Genomic DNA, 19,338 nt, shown 5'->3' with positions numbered 1-19,338 from the left:
AGAAAATATCAGTCATTTACAATATTTTCAGAAAGAATTATCCTAGATAATCATTTCATTCCAAAGCCCTCAGGTACTATTGTAAAGAATTACAGGATAGTAGAGGAAGAAAAATCGGGAGAAAAATCTAATTATAAGGAGAAGCTTGATAATTGGAAGGAATTGATATCATGAAGTATTCTAAAGGTAAATTAGTTGACAGAAGAAGAAGAAAGTGGTCTTGAAGAAATTAAGAAGATGCTTTCAGAAAATTGGTTGGAAAATCCGCAAGCATTATGACAGAAAGTCATGCCAGAAGCTGATATGGTGCTTAAAAACCCCGATACAGTTATCAGAAGTAAAGAGATTAGTTATCCAAATGAAATGATAAAGGAATTTGAGAAGCAAATTTTAGAATTGTTAAATTTGGGACTCATTAGGCACAGTATGAGTGAGCACAGAAGTGCAGCATTCATGGTAACAAATTATGCCGAGCAAGTGTGAGGAAAAGCCAGAATGGTTATTGATTATAAAGATCTGAATAAGGAAACAAGAGACGATGGGTATAACTTACCAAATCAGGAATCTCTTAGAAATAGAATAAGAAGGGAGAAACCCTCAGTTTATTCTAAATTCGATCTCAAATCAGGGTATTGGCAGATAAAGGTCAAAGAAAGAGCAGTAGCTCTTACAGCCTTCACAACGCCCATTGGGCTTTTCGAATGGCTAGTAATGCCATTTGGACTGAAAAATGTCCCAGGAATTTTCCATGGAAGAATGGACAGAGTGTTTGGAGGAATGACTGAATTTGTTGCAATTTATATCAATGATGTTTTAGTACAACAACAACAAAACCAAGCCTTAGTCCCACTAAGTGGGGTCGGCTATATGAATCATTTTTCGCCAGTTTCTGCGATCATGTACCATTTCTTTTGATAGATTCAAAGATATTAAATCCTTACTCACTATCTCCCAAGTTATTTTAGGTCTTCCCCTACCCCTTCTACTGCCCCCCACAGTAACTAAGTCACTCTTCCTCACAGGTGCACTATAAGGCCTACGTTGCAAGTGTCCATACCATCTGAGTCGTCCTTCCCTTATCTTATCTTCTATAGGAGCTACACCTAACTTACCATGAATATGTTCATTCCTTAATTTATCTTTCAATGTTATACCACTCATCCATCTAAACATCCTCATCTCGGCAACTTTTACTTTTTGGATATTATGTTTCTTCGTCGCCCAACATTCTGATCCATATAGCATAACTGGTCTTATAGCTGTCCTATAAAACTTCCCTTACAATTTTAAGGGTATTCTACGATCACATAGAACACTTGAAGAACTTCTCCATTTTACCCAACCTGCTTTAACTCTATGCATTACATCATCTTCAATTTCTCCTTCAGCTTGCATAATAGATCCAAGGTATCGAAATCTACAAGTGCTATTTATTTCTTCATCATCAAGTTTAACTTTGTCTCCAATATTCCTCCTATCTTACTAAAATTACATTTCATATATTCTGTTTTATTTCTACTTATCTTAAAGCCTCTAGATTCCAAAGCTTCTCTCCATAATTCTAACTCAGCCTCTACTCCATCCCTAGTTTCGTCAATTAATACAATATCATCTGCAAATAACATACACCATGGAACTTCCTTTTGAATACTCTTAGTCAATTGGTCCATCACTAAAGCAAAAAGATAAGGACTCAAAGCAGATCCTTGATGTACACCTATGATAATTGGAAATTCTCTAGTTTCTCCATCTATAGTCTTTACACTAGTCATTACTCCATCGTACATATCCTTAATGACATCGGTATACCTACAACATATAACTTTTTTTTTTCTAAAACCCACCATAGAACTTCTCTAGGTATCCTATCATATGCTTTCTCAATGTCAATAAATATCATATGCAAGTCCCTCTTCTTTTCCCTAAACTTTTCCATTAATCTTCTTAAAAGATAAATAGCTTCTGTGGTAGATCTCCCAGGCATAAAACCAAATTGATTTTCTGAGATCTTCGTTTCTAACCTTAATCTTTGTTCAACTACTCTTTCCCATAGTTTCATCGTATGACTCATAAGTTTAATTTCACGATAGTTATTACAATTTTGAATCTCCTTTATTTTTGTATATAGGTATTAAAGTGTTTTTCCTCCATTCATTTGGCATTTTCTTAGTTTTTACAATTGTATTAAATAAATTAGTTAACCATATAATTCCGTTATCACTCAAGCATTTCCAAACTTCAATTGATATGTTATCTGGTCCCATAGCTTTCCCATTTTTCATCTTTTTTAGTGCAAACTTAACTTCGTTAACTCTAATTTTTCGAATAAATCTTATATTTTTAGTCTTTTCCTTATTTGACAATTCTAAATTTAAGCCTTCTATTTGGTTTTCGTTAAACAACTTACTAAAGTAACTTCGCCATCTTTCTTTAATATCTTCATCCTTAACCAAAGACAATATCATCCTCACTTTTTATACATTTTACATTTCCTAAGTCCTTGTTCTTCCTTTCTCTAGCTGTAGCAAGTTTAAATATATCTCTTTCCCCTTCTTTTATACCTAATCTATCATACAAACTATTAAATGATCTATATTTAGTTTCACTAACGGCCCTTTTTGCATCTTTTCTTGCCTCCTTATATTTTTCAAAATTATCGCTGTTTCTACATTTTTGTCATGTTTTATACCAAATTCTTTTTGTCTTTATAATTTTTTGTACATCTTTATCCCACCGCCAACTTTCTTTGCTATTTGAGAATCTTTCCCTTGATTCGCCTAAAATCTCTTTTGCTATCTTTTTAATGGAGCTAGCTAATCTATTCCAAAGAGTATTTGAATCTATCCCATCCTCTAAGGTCCAATCCCCATCTTTGATTATTTTATCTTTAAATTTTATTATATTTTCTCCTTTTAGGTTCCACCATCTAGTTCTCCTACACTGGTTTATTTTATCATTTTTCTTCCATTTTTTAATGCATATATCTAACACTAAGACTCTATGTTGTGTGGTTAGACTTTCACCTGGAATAACTTTACAATCCTTGCATGATACACGATCTACCCTCCTAGTTAAAAAAAATCTATTTGACTTCTATTTTGTCCACTTTTAAAGGTTATTAAGTGTTCTTCTCTCTTCTTAAAGCAAATATTCATTATACTAAAATCATATGACATAACAAAGTCTAAGATCATCTCCCCAGACTCATTTTTGTCTTCATATCCATATCCTCTATGTATCCTTTCATAATTTTTATTATCTCTTTTAACGTGTCCATTCAGATCTCCTCCTATAAATATTTTCTCAGTCCCTGGTATGCCTTGTATAATATTATCCATATCTTCTCAAAATTGTTTCTTTAAGATTTTTTACTAAGCCAACTTGAGGAGCATAAGTACTAATGATATTTATTATCTCTTGTCCTAATATCATTTTAATTTTTATAATTCTATCCTTTACTCTAGTTACATCCACAACGCTATCTTTTAAGTTTTTGCCTATAATAATGCCTACTCCATTCTTATGTTTTTCTTTTCCAGTGTACCAAAGTTTAAAACCTGATTTATCGATTTCTCTAGCTTTCTCCCCCACTCACTTAGTTTCTTGAAGGCAAATTATATTAATTCTTCTTCTAATCATTGTATCCACAATTTCCATGCTTTTACCCGTAAGTGTCCCTATATTCCAAGTTGCTAATCTAATCCTAGTTTCCTGAACTAACGTCTTTACCTGCTCACGTCCAGAATGATGCAGGAACCCTCTCATATTTGACACCGTACTCGGGCGCCGACATGGCGCGTCGCTTCGAGGCGACGACCTAGCCCACCCTCGCCTACTTTTCGCTACACCCGGGTGGTTCAAGTGCAACGCGTCGCTCGTAAGGGACGCCCCAACAAATATTCGGTAAGAATTCATATCATAGTGATTTGACAAATTTTACGCTGGCTGTCAACTACCTAACGCAACCCTCCTCCTTAACCCGGGCTTGGGACCGGTTGTGTGAAAAAATTAGGCCATTTAAGTGCATCACAGGTGGAGTTATCAATGATGTTTTAGTATTTAGTAAAAATACTAAGAATTATTTAAAACATTTGAGACAGGTGGCACAAGTGTTCAGAAAAGAAGGAATGATTCTTTCAAAAAAAAAAACCATTTAGATGCAACTTCAGATATAATTTTTAGGTTAAAAAATTCGAGGTAATGAAGAGGAGCTTCAACCACACATAACAGAAAGGCTACATGAATTTCGTGATGAATTCAAAGATAGAAGGCAGTGTCAATGCTTTCTAGGAGTATTGAATTTAATTAGAAAATTCATAAAGGATTTGGCAGAAAAGGCAGCACCAATTTAGAAAAAGGTTTCAGTAAAGAATCCCTGGAATTAGACTTCAGAGGATACTGAAGTTGTTAAAGCCTTAAAGAAAGAAGCCAAAAATTTACCAAAATTAGAATATCCAGACGGAACAGAATTAGACATAATTCTGGAAACCGATGCTTTAGATAGAGCATGGGGGTGTGTTTTAAAGATCAGGAAGATCGATAAAACAGAACATCTCAGCAAATACTTGAGTGGATGTTTTAATGGAGCAGAACTTAATTACCCAGTTCATGAAAAAGAATTATTGGCAGTCGTTAAAGGAATTAGGGCCAATGAACTTTTCTTGGGTAAACCATTTATCATTAGAACAGATAGTTCATATGTAAAGCATTTCATGAGAATTAAGTTAAAACGATGCACCCAAACAAAATTGGTTAGGTGGAGAAATGAGTTACAATATTACTCCTTTAATGTTGAACATATTAAGGGAAAAGATAATATTATTGCTGATACTCTAACCAGATACTTAAATTTTTATAGAAAAGATGGCGAGCAGTGGCAGTAGCAGTAGTGGCCATATCAGATGCCCAATTTGTCAAGAAAGACATAAGGCGGCAGATTGCCCAGTTGTCAGATTTGTTGACAAACAGAGGCAAATATCTTTCAAATCGAGGTAGGAAGAAGAAAGTAACAAAAACGTTTCTCAGAAAAGAGGACGCCCAGTCCCAGTTCAGGGATAGAGTAGATGAAAAAGGGGAGTTTATCCAGAAGAGATGAAAAGTCCAATGACGAAAGTCATATCCAGTGCTTTGTTTGTAACCAGTTTGGTCACTACAGCACTCAGTGTACCCAGAATCCTAGATCCAGGAAAGGGAGAGGAGAAAAAATACAGAAAAATGAAGAGATCACAATCAATAGAAGTTTTCTAGAAACCAGAAAGGATAAGGAAACAGCTGAAGTCGAAGCAGTCGATATTGATTTGGTTCTTGAAGATTTTCTGTTAAGAACTCCAGAAATCTTAAAAACAAAAAGGTTTTTACTAGAAGGGATGATTAATAATCCAGCAATTCCAGCAAATACACACTTTTCAACCTATCTTCGAGAAATAGTGGAAATTTTGGAAGAATTTGAATCCATTATTTCAAAATATTTCGTAATCATTAACAGGGAAAGTACATCCGAACTCACTCACCAGCAGATTAAGCTTAAGGTGGAGATGGACATTCAGCTTAAGAAAAACAATTTTACTACTAGAGCGATAGTTGGTATTTCAATTAAAGCAGTTTTGGATGAAGAGCGGATTGTGTATTCCGAAGCTACACATTCCTAGAAGCATTAAACCAGAACTTCTTGTTGTAGTACAGAAGGCTTTAAGGACGGGAGAAATTCACTTTTTTGGTTTCAGTAAAACAGGGTAGGCTTTCAACTTTCTACCAGCAATGGTGAAATATGTGCTAAATTTTACCCATCTAGGACGGATTTGGTGGACTAGCTATATTGAACCAGTTGAGTTGAAAACAGGAAAAATCTTGTTCTGGAATCTTCTTCCAGAAGATTGGAAAGAAGGAACCGTTTTAGATTTTTATGAAGAGGAACCAGATTGGGAGGATTTTCAGAAGCATAGAAAATTCTATGATTTGGTCCAGAGTCTGTGGGGAATCTATTTGTTAGAAGCCAGGATGACTTCAAACTGTATTTTCTTCTCAGACCATGAAATTCTGATTTCCATTGAAGGAAAGTTTCTCCAAAAATTCGAGGAAACTAGTTTAGTAGAATTTGCGATTAATGCAAGAGATGTAATTAATCATATTAAAGATTTGGAGCAGCATCTTCCTTCAACCCAAGCCATGAAGAGCGATCTTCAGATAGTACTGACAGAGCTGGCAAAAAAGGAGCACGATGAAGAAATCATTTGTGTCCTAAAAGATCTCTGAAGAAGGACGAGATCTTTGCCAAGTGTAAAGATTAGATGATAGTCCAGACACTTATCATATCTCAGACCAGATTGAGCGGACTACTCAAAAAGGTCATATCAGACATCTGTCCAGAAACGTGTCATATCCTAGGCCTCCCTGAAAGGACGATTCAACGGGGTCATATCATGTGTATTTAGTCAAAAGTAGCTTTATTAAAGTTAGTTGCTTTATTAAAGTTGTGTCGGTATTTTGTTTTGTTTTGAAAGGATGAGTCAGCAAGCTATGTGCTATCCTCCCCTTTATAAAAGTTGTTTTTACTTTATGTCAAAGTAGGTTTTACTTTAACTTTATGTCAGGCATCTGCTTTTGAGAAAGCAAGTTTATGCTTATCCATTAGCGATTGCTTGCCTATTTAAGGGAGCTCTGACCCTTATGTTCGGGGAGGGAAAATTAAAAAGCATTAATACAAATTTATTCGGTTCAAGAGATCTCTCTCTTTTTGAATCTTTATTTCTATTCCAAACATTAGAGTGTGACGGTTGAAGTTCTAAGGAAGCTCAATGAAGCTCGTCGGAAGGAGAGCTCGCAGACGTTCCACATAGACACCAAGCACATTAGTGGGAAACGAAAGATTACCTGTTACAGCTTCGTTTAGGGTTGCAGAAAGAGATCAGGAAAAGGTTATAAAATTGTTATTAATTAATTTTCCTTTCCCCCTTTGTACTCTAATCTCAATTTTGAGTCCAGTAGGGATTCGCGAGAAATTTTGTGTCTAGTAGGACACAGGCTCTGATACCAATTTCTCGCGAATCCCTACTGGACTCAAAATTGAGATTAGAGTACAAAGGGGGAAAGGAAAATTAATTAATAACAATTTTATTATCTTTTCCTGATCTCTTTCTGCTACCAAATAAATAAATGAATAAAATAACAAATAAAAAAATTACTTGGAGATTGTGTTAAATTAATATGCACAAAACATGCTATGCTACACCCAGGCTCTTTTTTATGAGTGGAGTAGCAATACTTAGTAAACAAGCTTACTACGGGAGACAAATTGGTTTTATGAGAAAAAGCTAGTAATATTGTATGCAAAATATTTAATTATGCAAAGAATCATTTTGATTTTGGCTATCAAGACGGTAACACACTTACCGCAGATTTTCCAAAGGCAAATCCACAGTTTTGAAAATGTTGGAAAAATAATAGAAGGAAAAAAATAAATATTAATAATCAATCAAATACATGTACTTATTTGAAGTTGAGCCGTGAAAGGATTACTATTCTTAAAGTCAATTTTATGCTTAGGATAACATATCTTGGTGCATATAGTTACTACGCACAAAACCTCTAAAATTATTTAGTAGGCTTAGTTGTGTGCGCGCTGAAAAACACTTAAAAGAGTTATAGGAGATATATTTAATTACCCAACAATGTCAAAGAAAAGAAAACAAAAAAGACTAGAAGAGTATATATTATATCTTATTTAAATTAAAACATACCTTTTATAAGCTAAACTAAAAAAACTTTTAGTCGTACTAAAAAGTATACTTAAAAATCTAAGTAAAAAGGATATAACCATCAAATTAAAATCATGTATTTAATTAAATTAAATGGTGGCTACTTAATAGTACATATTTATCTCATGTACAAAATGTATATATTTTTTAAATTTGAAACATTAAAGGAAATACAATATAAAGGAAATTCTATGTGTCCAATCATATAGAATTGGACATGCAATTTCAAAGGAAATCTCGAAGCTGGCACGGACATTTGCAGTATACCTAAGTCTACAAATGAGCGAACACAAGTTGAGCTGAATCAATCTTTGAATAGCTTGAAGTCTGTTTGATTGCTTGAAAGAGAGCTTAGAGCTCGAGCTTGAATTGAGCTTCAAGTACGTTGATCAAGCTTGGTTGAGCTCAACTTGTTTAAAGATTGTTTCACATTAATAAACAAGTTGAGCTTGAATATAACTTGAAAGTTCAATCTCAAGCTCATGCTCAATTCGATTGAAACTTGTTTCAAATTAATAAATGAATCTATCCAATTGTCATCTCAAAGACAACCGAGGAGGGAGGGTGAATAGGATTTGATGAAAAAATTAAATGTATTTAATACAAAAATTAAAGTAATTAAAATAATCAATGAAAATACACAAATATAAAAGCAAATTAAAGAGAGAAGAATTGCAAGCTCCTTTATAGTGGTTCAGCTATTCCCGCCTACGACTACTCTCTAAATATCAATCTTCTTGAGGTTCCACTAATTACCTTTACTTTAATGGCGACAAGAACATCAATTTACATCTCTTATTTTTCTCAAAGACAAGGAAACCAAAAAATCTTGTTTTACGGAGATCAAAGAACCAATACAAAAAAGATTAAAAATGAAAATTCCTCATAAAGAATAATTTACACGTTAATGCTCACACAAGAAATTCTCAAAGAATTAAACAACTGAAAGCTCAAGAGTTTTTTAAACTATCTCTCAAGGATGATTAATTAAAGTACAAAGAGAGATTGAGAGAGAATGAAAGTAAGAGCACTTGGATTATTTAGCATATGTTTATTCTCTAACATTCTCAAGGCTTAGGAGGGTATGTGTATATATATAAAAGATAAAAACTAACCGTTTTCTCCTTATTGGAGTCTTTTGGCTTGCAGATTGATTGATTGCTTACCAGCTGTTAGAGAGGGAAAAGTGACAGTTATAAGCAAAACCTATCATACCGGTTGACTGCCTTTAGGGACTAATTGATTGTCTCTAGCCTTTACTTGAGGCCGATCAACCATCCTCTAGGGCTAGCCAACCGCTCGTGGCACAAAAGACATATTTGGTCTACTTTTAATCCAATTTAGCTAGTTTTGGTCAATTAATGTTATGCCTATTTTTTCATACATTTACAAGTTGAAGTGCATTACAAATAAGAGAATAATAGTACAAATAAATCAAATAAAATCTTCAACTTTGTTTTAATTTCAATGACTTGAATATTGTAGAAGACATTTTAAACACAAAGTCATTATTCTATAATAATTTGTTATCATCAAAATAGAGTTAATGAAACCTTAGGGCTACTAATAGACTAGTTAGAGATAATTGATAATTAACCAAGACAATTTGAATAAAAAATATTTCAAAATTTAAAAGTTCAATATTTAGTTAGACTAGTATCGAATTAGTTCAAGACATCTCGCACTAGCAAATGAGTTAGGTCTCAAGCCTACTAAATTGAGTAGGACTCTGACTTATTTAGTTGAGAAACTTAAAATTTGAGATTGAGTTTAGCTCATTCAACTTGATAATTTTAAGTATTGAGTCAAACACTGAGTAACTTACAAGGGATTTAACTTATTTGCAAGTCATATACAATACATGGAAAATAAGGGAGACATTGAACTAAATTTGGAAGCAAGATTATTTGGGACATCAAGATGTCTTAAACTCAAAAGATTTGAGTTCTTTGTAGTTTTAATGGTGATCCTCGCTTTTGAGCCTTTTCCCCTTCCCCCCACCCCTTCCCACGTATTGCCTTTGGTAACATACCCTGCTTAATTCTTACAAAAAAGAAATAAAAAAAATTAAATAATTTGAAGAACTATTTTTTTTACTTTATGTATTTTATAATTTTTAATGATTTAAATAACACAATAACAAAAATAAAAAATAGAAATAAAAAAACTAGATGGGACCAGCCAGCAGACTTGAACGGGTTAAACGATTAACCCAACCCGGTTTAAGGTTTTTTAGGATAAGATCAAGGAAGAGGGGTCAAATTACCCTCAGGGTGTGGTTCAGGTAGTAGTGCGGGCTGCAGGAGTGCCTTTCATGAGGTCAGGTGTTCAAACCCTCCCGGGCTCCTTTCCGTCCCTGGACTTTTGAATTTATCCTCCCTTTGGAGTTGTGGGGTCAATTTCAAGGGGTGCAGGATTAGTCACGTGGACCATAAAACGGACGCGTGGATATTCGGTGCGTATTCCAAAAAAAAGGAAGAGGGGTCGAATCAAACCATTTGTTTCCTCCTTCCGGCGCAGAAAGGGAGAAGAAAATGGGGGAAGCGCATGCCCAGCCAGTGCTCCAGTCGCCACCACCGACTCCATCGACCGATGCCGCTGCCGTGACCGTGATCAGCTCTCTGGTAAATCCCTCTCTCTCTCACACACACAAACACACATTTTTTCCTTTGTTGCTTTGCCAGGAGGCTGCCGCCCACAAGGTCACTGTCAGCAATTGTGCTTGCATTTTCTTTTGCCAGTGGGATATTCTTTTTGGATTCGTCCGGGTGTCCACGACCATCAACGACGTCCGTTTTACGGTCCGTCGCACCGGTCGTGACTAATCCCATGCCCACGTGACAGCGGCCCCACACCACCACGCAGGAGGTAAACTCAGGTGCTCGCCGCAAGAATCGAACCCGGGGTGGAAGAAATCCCTGACCTTGTGAAAGGCAACCCCGAAATCCGCCCTTGCCAACTGAGCTCAGCCCTGGGGGCACCAGTGGGATATTCTTGGATGCTTTCTGAGCGACTTTCTTGAGAACCAATCATCTCTGTTTTCAGTGTCTCAAAAATCTAGATTCATATGTATGCTGAATGAGGGTGATGATGGACTGTGATACCGGTGATGGTTGCGGATTATAACCTGCGATCAGGCGAATCATGGAGTATGAATGAGCAACGCCAGCGTATCTGTGATTGTTCTATGCGTTTCCTCGAGAGCAAATCCCATAAGAAAAACTAATAAGATAAAAGCACTTGGTCGCAAACCCCTGTGATATTTTTCTGATCACAAGAATTACTCGGGGATCCAAATATCGCCTCTTTCTATTTATGTAAAAGATAGACATGAAGAAAATGAATCTTAAAATTGAGCAATTCCAATATGGTCTTTGTGCTTGATCAATTCCCTAATCTAAATAACTTCTCTATTTTCTTTTTTCAATCCATTTCGTTTTTTCTTTTCATTTTAGTTCAATCGTTTCAAGGAATCCTATGCTATTCACTTTACAACAGGTCTACCAAGACATTTACAAATAGCAATTGCTTTCATTATCATCTAGGGGCGAGAGAGACCGAGAAGTCTGTGGGTACGCCCATTTTCTCCGCCCACGTTATCGATTCCAGATACAGCTTCGACACCGTGCCTGCCACCCGACCCATATCCGGCCTCTTACCCGGATCCGCATCCACGCACTCCAATCCCATACGCGCCATCGCCTCCGCCACCCCCACCGGGTATGAATCCCCCAACCGGCGGTCCACCCACTGCCGCAACCGCCCGTCGTCCACCGCCCCCCTCGCCGCCTCGATCACGCTCTCCCTCTCGTACCCCCCGCTCTCTTCGTCCACTCGATACTTCAATGGCTCCTTCCCCGACAACAGCTCCAGAATCACTATCCCGAACGCGTAGACATCCGTCCTTCGAGTCGCGATTCCTGTGCTCTGGAACTCCGGCGCCATGTACCCCCTCGTCCCTTCGATTCTCATCACTCGGCTCCTCGATCGCTGCAATTCGATCTTACTTTCCGTCGAATTTTTGAGATCTTCTACCGCGATCTCGCCGCTGAGGGCGGCAGTGCCGAAATGGCAGATTTTCGCGTTCAAGGATGGTTCCGTGACGACGATGCTTGAACTCTTGATGCGGTTGTGGACGAATTTCCGGTCCAGGCCGGCGCTGTGGTGGATGTAATCGAGGCCGTGCGCAAGGTCGGCAGCGATCTGCATTCTTGAGAGCCAGTTCGAGAGCACGGTGAAATTAGGATTTCTAGGGTTCCTCAGACACTCCGCGAGGTTAGCGCCGTGGACGTAGTCATACACCAGATAAATGTAATTACCGGAGATCGAAGCGCCGAGAAGCTTGATTACGCTCATATGGTGGCACTTGCAGATCGTCCCAAGCCTCTCACGGAGCTCCTGCAGCTCCATCGGGCGGCGGAACTTTCGCTGAAAAACGACGACGTCTTTGCCGCGGATGCTGCACCGCCAAGAAGAGGAGGAGAAGCGTTTGGCGAGCGCGAAATTGTTGGTGGCAGAGCAAATTTCAGAGAACTCGTAGATGTGAGCGTTATCTGCTAAGGACTCTTTGATGGTTGACAGAGCTGCCTGTGTCGATGTCGACGACGATCCCGACAAGTACCTGTAGCTCGAACCGCTGGTGTAGTTGCCGTCCGTGAAACTGCCCGACGACGGTTCTCCGATCGAAGACGCGCGCGTAGCTTGTTGCGATGGTTGGGAAGATGACTTCGCGGATCGCGCGGTTCGTGAATTCGAGATTTTCGATTTGATTACGCGAACATTCATCTTCGATTTGCACATGAAGGGGCAAAGATGGAGGCCCTAGGGCTTCGATGCAGTGTCGGGGATGCTAAAATGCGCCGGAGGAGGTGGCGTATCATAGCAAAATGGGGACGGAGCGAATAACACTGTAACAGACGGCGGTGGTCCTCGTGCGGAAAAAGCACCGGCACGTCAATTTGAGCGATTGAGGTTTTTTGGCAGTCATTATATGAAGGTTTTGGAAGACACGTGGCATTTCTCGAGAACAGATGACTGAGGTGGTGTTGCCTACTTTTTTTTAGTGTAGGACCCTTTTGCAGTAATTTATGAGATTTAATTTATTAAAAAACGTTATATAATATATAATAACTATGTTGAAAATGGGTAAAACGCAAATTTATGAATTTGTCAAAAAAGATTGCAACATTTTCTATAAAGTTTATTGAAAAAATGTCATCCATTTTTAAATATTTAAAAAATAATAATACTTATACGACTTTAGTAAAATTGAATAAAAAAATAAAATTATATTACATTAATGGAATATTTATTTTAAAAATAACAAAATTATATTCCTTCTAAATTCTAATAATATTTAAATTATAAAAAGAATTTGAGAAAAATATGATTCATTGTTGACTGTCTATTGTAACATATTCATTTTTACATTATTGATATTATTTAAAATTCATTTAAATTTATTATTTATTTATTTATTTATTTAGGAGCTTAAATTTATTATTAAGACAAATAAATTATTTTTTGTTCGAATTCAATTAAGAAAAAAAGTATTAAGTGAGATCACTTTTGTTTTTTTAAGAGATTGTATCTTTTCCACAAATTCTCTTATTTGAAATTATAAATTTTAAGTGCTAAATTTGGATTTGTGTATGTTAAGGTAAAACTTAAAATAATTTTATATTTTATTGCCCATACTTGCACAAATCTAAATTTAAAATTCAAACACATGTTTAGTGACAAGAAAAATATTTTGGTGTTTTTAAGGAAAATTTTAAAATTTAAATCTAGCAGCTTGTTTGGTTAATATTTTAAATCACTTTTGTCTTTAATTGAACCAATAATCACAACATAATTAGAATAGTTAAAAAATACAAAAAATTACATATTAGAAAATTTTATAACAAAAAAATAATTATAATTATTTAACATAATTATTATATTTATAAATTCACTTTTTTGTGTTGCAACAACTTTGTTGTGTATAATAATTGAAAAATGATGATAATCGTGTTTTTTTTCAATGACTTATATTTTTTCAATTTTTTTTAAAAAATTATGGATATTTTTATTTTAATTAGTTTTAAATCCACATGGTCATTTTATTTTAATTTTATTAATATTTGTGTACATAAGAATTTAATATAAAAAAAGGCAAACTCTACATATCAAAACAATATACCAACAAATTACCATAACAATTGAAAATGAACAACAAAATAAATGGATATCACCGCTTGTTTTTCAACTGTGATAACAGAGAACAAAAAATAAAAATAATACTAAATAATCTTTAATTTTATTTTATTTTTATGATTTAAGGAAAAAAAAAACATTTGTGAGGTGAAGGAGCAGTTGAAGGATGATACTTCATGATGAGCGGATAATGGACATTGACTTTGTTTTGTCCCCTTCAAATATCCAATATGCCATGCCATTTATAATACTTCACAATTGGGTGATTAAGGGAGGAGATATTTTAGAAAACTCAGGTTGAACTTGTTGATGACGGATGGGGTGATGCCTTTTTTGGGGCACTCAACAATTAATTTCCAAGTTGAATTTGGACCAACGTCTAATTCATACGTGGAGACCCTTTTGTACAAGGTCCTGCCCAGTTGAGATTTTCTTAAAAATTGCAAAAAGGTGGTCTTCCCTGTCTTTGGGGAAAAAATGATGTAATAAAAAAAATAGCAAACAACCTCATTAATAAAGGATTTTCTTCTTTGTTATGGAGTAGAATGTTCGCCAGGAGAAAAGGATCAAATCTTGCACTTCTTTCTTAACATCCCATTCATTTAATCGGTTCATCATTTGGTCATGTTTTATCGGCAAATCTCTGACTCACGCATCGACTCCATCCCCGCCATTGTTGATACTAGTCTTCAAGCCAAGTGACCGCCACAATTATGTAGTGTTTGATGTCAATAGGATTCATGTCTTGAAGTACTCCTGAGGTGTTTGTGATTTAAAACCTCTCCGATGCAGTTGATGTTGACGATGTTTGTGGTGGAGTTTTCCCCAAGTATATAATGCAAAGTCGAAGATCAATCAGCACCTAGCACCACATGTTTTCAATTCGAACATAACTCGAAAGGGGGTGATAGAAAGAGACCCTTAGTGGCCTGGAAGGATGTGTGTTTACCAAAAGACGAAAGGGGATTGGGAGTTTTTGATCTCAAAACATGGAATAAAGCTATCCTTATTAAAGCGTTGTGGAATATTCATGATAAAAAAGATTCTCTATGGGTGAAATGGATAAATTAGAATTATTTGAGAGGCTGTAACATTTGGGAGGCTTCTTCTAAACATGAGGACTCTCCTTTGTTTAAGATGATCATTGAACTTAAGAATAATGTACTGCAACATTGCAGAGACCAACAAGAAGCCGACTTTCAGTTAAGGAAATGGGTGATTGGTGACAAAATCTCGTGTTCAGAAGTCTATCATTTCTGGAGAAGGAAAGGAAGTAAGGTTCCGTGGTTTAATGTTGTATGGATGAATGGTTGCACTCCGAAACACTCCTTTATTCTCTGGCTTGGTGCAAAAGGTAGACTAGCTACTACTGACAATATTCATGTGGAAGGGATTAACCATTCTTGTTGCTTTTGTAATAGGGAGGAGGAAACAATAGACCATCTCTTTTTTAAATGCACTTTTTCAGCGGCAGTTTGGGGTCACTTGAGGAGTTGGTTGGGCATTACAAGAGCTTTAACCACACTTAAGGCTTCTCTAAAATGGATGCATAAAGAAGCTAGAGGTACGGGGGTTCAATCAGTGGCTAAAAAAGTTTGTTTTGCTGCCACAGTGTATTATTTATGGCACTTCAGAAATAAGAAGATATTTGAAGGTAAGGTTACCCCTTTAGAAGCCATTGTTCGAGTCATTCAAATGCATACATACAGAACTGTATTCGACAGATTTCCCAGGTTTGTAAAAACCTGGGAACCAGCAGAATGTGAGTGATCTTTTCTGATTTTAGGAATGGTTTTGAGTTGTAATGGTAGGAATATTTAGGAGTTGGCCTACTGTAGGGGCTGGAGTAATAGTTTCTGTTTTAGGTGTCTCCAGTGGTTGATGCTTACTGCCTGCTTTACTTTGGCTCAGCCTGCTTGCCTAATCTGCTGATTTTTTGATGATTATTTTGGTTGAGTTATGCTGTGCTCTGTTGATCTGTAATGACTCTCCAGGCTACTATGTCTCTGGGGTTGTGAAGAAGGATTCTTAAGTTCCTAGTTTCAGGTTTAATACAAGGCTGAATGTATTATCCTCTGTTGATGTCGCTGTGTTGGGTTGCAGTTTTAATCTGGTTGTGCTGGAAGTTGGTGTCTCATTTCTAGTGGATCATGTTCAATATGGAAGATCTGCTTTGAGCTGCTGGACTCTGGTGTGAACAGTGAAGGTCAGTTTGTTAGATGAAGTGTTGGGGTCTTATTCAGTATGAGGTGTTGCTATTGGATTCTTGGTTGAAGGGACTTGTTCTCTTTTGGATTGGCGTTTGATTAACAATTGGTAGTAAACTCGGACACAAAAAAAAAAAAAAGAGTTGTTTCCTGATTTCCCCTTTCTTTCTTCCCATTTTCATTCCTTTTATTTTCTTTTTCTTTCTTATCTCATTGGGTTTTCGGAATACTCTGAGGAGGTTGGAGTTTCTTGATGTCTTGAAGTTAGTCTTCATTTTGGGCCTGGTCTTCTTTCTCATTGTGGATGGTGTACTAACCAAGTTGATAGTCCACTTCAAGCTGGAGGGCTACTTAAAGATTTAATGCTTCTGTTCGACATGTGACTTTTCTTGTTGGAGGGTGTTGCGCCTTGATTCCTCCTGGTTTGGATATCCATCATTTTTATAGCTTTCTGTCTAGTGATGATTTGAGTTCTAAGATATTTTTTATTGCATTTTAGTTTTGGTTTTGATTATTTTTAGTTAGTTGATGGCTTTTTGCCTTGGGAATTCCCAGGTTTTGATGTAATAGTGTTCATTTTGTCGATGGAAGTTTTGCTTCCTTCTTCTCGGGTATGCCAGAGTTTCTGTACATATCCATTTGATCAATATAATTTATCATTTACTGATCAAAAAAAAAGAACATAACTCGAAAGGAGAGAGGACAATTTTTGCAATTCGAATGGGAATGGAGTTGTGGGTGTCGTCCACAGTAGAAGTAATAGAGATGCTCGCATTGTTGAGCAACTCTATTCTGACTCTACAGATTTTGTCGTTATAATCATTACTAAAATCAGATTGGAGAGTTGACACTTTGGGCGTGAAGGATGATACTCAATAATATAGGTTATGTATCACAACATATACAAATAGTAATAAAATAAATTTTAGTTAATAAATTTGAAATTACAAATGCAGAAATTTTTTCTTACAAATATCACTCTGGCAGAGTTGAGACTTTTGGCGACGACTAAGCAGTTGGGTGTCGTGTGGATGGTTAAAGAGGGATGTGGGCATGAGGGGTAATATTCAAATTTCAACTTTGGCGTGCCGTGCAGAATTCAAGCAACCGAAGATCAATCATAATTTTATTAGTGGTTTGGATAACTTCAGCAACCAAAGATTTAATCATTTTTGTTTTGACATTAAGGGTAGGAAATGTCAACTGCTGGGCACCTCACAATTTATGGTTTTATCTTATTTGCAGTGCAAAAGTGTTTGAATTTAAGAAAAAAAAAAATTAGTAGACTTTAATTGATTCAACAACTTATAATAATTAATATTACGATAATGAGTAAACATTAGAGATATAAAAACAAATGTAATTAAGCCGTAAACTTAGACATTAAAACTACAAAATATACATTTATATATACAACAATAAGAATAAAACCAAATCTTAAGTCCCACTAGGTGGGATCAGTTATATGAATCATGTTTCGTTAATTTATGCAATGATATATAGATTATTTCTTTTGACAAATTTTTGGAGATTTTATTCTAAGTTATTTTAGGTCTATCACTACCTCTTCTACTGCTTCCTATAGTAATTAACTCACTCTTTCTCACTGACACACCATGTGGCTTACGTTGTAACCATTTGAGTCTTCTCTTTTTTATCTTATCCTTATCTTATCTTCTATAATAGTTACACCTAACTTATTACGAATATGTTCATTCCTTAATTTATTTTTCAATGTTAAAGTACTCATTCATCTAAGCATTTTCATCTCGACAACTTTTAATTTTTAGATATTCTGTTGCATCGTCGCCCAACATTTTGATTTATATAGCGTAGCTAATCTTATAGCTATACTATAGAACTTTCCTTTTAATTTTAAGGGTACTCTACCATCACAAAACACACTTGAAATACTTCTCCATTTTACCTAATTTGCTTGTGTGTGTAAACATGTTGATATATCAATACTACATAACTTTTAGATATATAAGTATATGATTTAATGATGATTTTATCTTTTTGCTTCTTTCAACAATACTACAGTTTAATTTCAATTAAAAATTCATTATCTTTACAATTATTTTTGACAAAAATATCGAAGTATGATTTTGTTTTTTAAAAAACGAACTATATAATTATAATATAATAAGTGTGGAAGGACGGAAGCTTGTAAAACGAAAAGAAAAAGGGAGAGAGGCCAACCTTTCGTTCTATATTTCCTCCGTAATTTTTGCGGGCTCCTTTTCTTCCCTTCATATTCATTTTTGAATCTCTCAAAGTGGAGAGATTTGAAAAGAAAAGAAATCACTTGTGTAATATTTTTTAATAAAATGTCCAATTGAGTAAAAAGAAAGAAAAGTAATGTAAATAGAGAGTTAATTAATTTAGTCAATAAATAAAAGGTTAATTCGGGAAAATAAAGTTAAATCTTTACTTTTCTTCTTATTAAGGGTAAACCAATGTGATCTTGACATTTTAGGTGCTTGCATGGGAGGGATGCCACTTCCAAACAGTTCATGAGGGAAGTCTCTCTCTCTCTCTCTCTCTCTCTCTCTCATAAATGACTTTTTTGGTCTTCGCCCTTTATGGAGGTGCTAAATGAATTAAGAATTTTATTTAAGAAAAGAAATTAAGAGGAGAATAAGAATGAAATGTATTTTTTATTTTATTTTATTTTATATTAAATAATATTAAACATAAAATTTATTTTTATATCATTGAAATTTTTAAAAATCAAATGTTATTCATGTGTAAAATCAAAGCTTTACTCATTAATTTGTTATATATTTTATTTTCCTTCTTACTTTCTCGATAATCAAATATGAAAATTTGGATTCTTGTAAATTTCCTTTTTCTTATACTTTTTAAGTTTCAAACTACCACTCTTTTATTTTCTCTCTTAATTATCAAAATTAAGTGTTTGTGTCAATCAACAAATATGCATATTTGTAAAAACTCTATTTCACTTTCGCAAGTTATTAATCTCTTTTAATGACAGCAAGTTCAAAATATTTGAGAATTTCTTGAATTTAAGGAATCGTAGTACAATTTATTCATAATTTATTCAAAACTGAAGTCTCAAATCATTAGGGCTCTATTTGGTTCAAGCATTTTTTTTTAGGGGAAAAAAAAGAAAAAGAAAAAGAAAATCTATTTTCCATTTTATTTTCTTTCCATATATC

General features: G+C 35.2%; 1 protein-coding gene across 1 annotated transcript; it reads right to left on the bottom strand.

Annotated features, from left to right (window-relative positions):
* Nucleotides 1–10,980: 10,980 nt before the first annotated feature.
* LOC131165394 (protein LYK5-like) lies at nt 10,981–12,960 on the bottom strand. The gene has a single exon (XM_058123138.1). The coding sequence runs from the start codon at nt 12,552–12,554 to the stop codon at nt 11,292–11,294; it is 1,263 nt and encodes a 420-aa protein (XP_057979121.1). The 5' UTR covers nt 12,555–12,960; the 3' UTR covers nt 10,981–11,291.
* Between the last annotated feature and the right edge of the window lie 6,378 nt (nt 12,961–19,338).

The sequence above is a fragment of the Malania oleifera genome, chromosome 10, assembly GCF_029873635.1.
Source record: "Malania oleifera isolate guangnan ecotype guangnan chromosome 10, ASM2987363v1, whole genome shotgun sequence".
Taxonomy (NCBI): Eukaryota; Viridiplantae; Streptophyta; class Magnoliopsida; order Santalales; family Ximeniaceae; genus Malania; species Malania oleifera.
The sequence above is the reverse complement of the archived record's forward strand: the minus strand, read 5'-3'. Positions and strand labels throughout refer to the sequence as shown.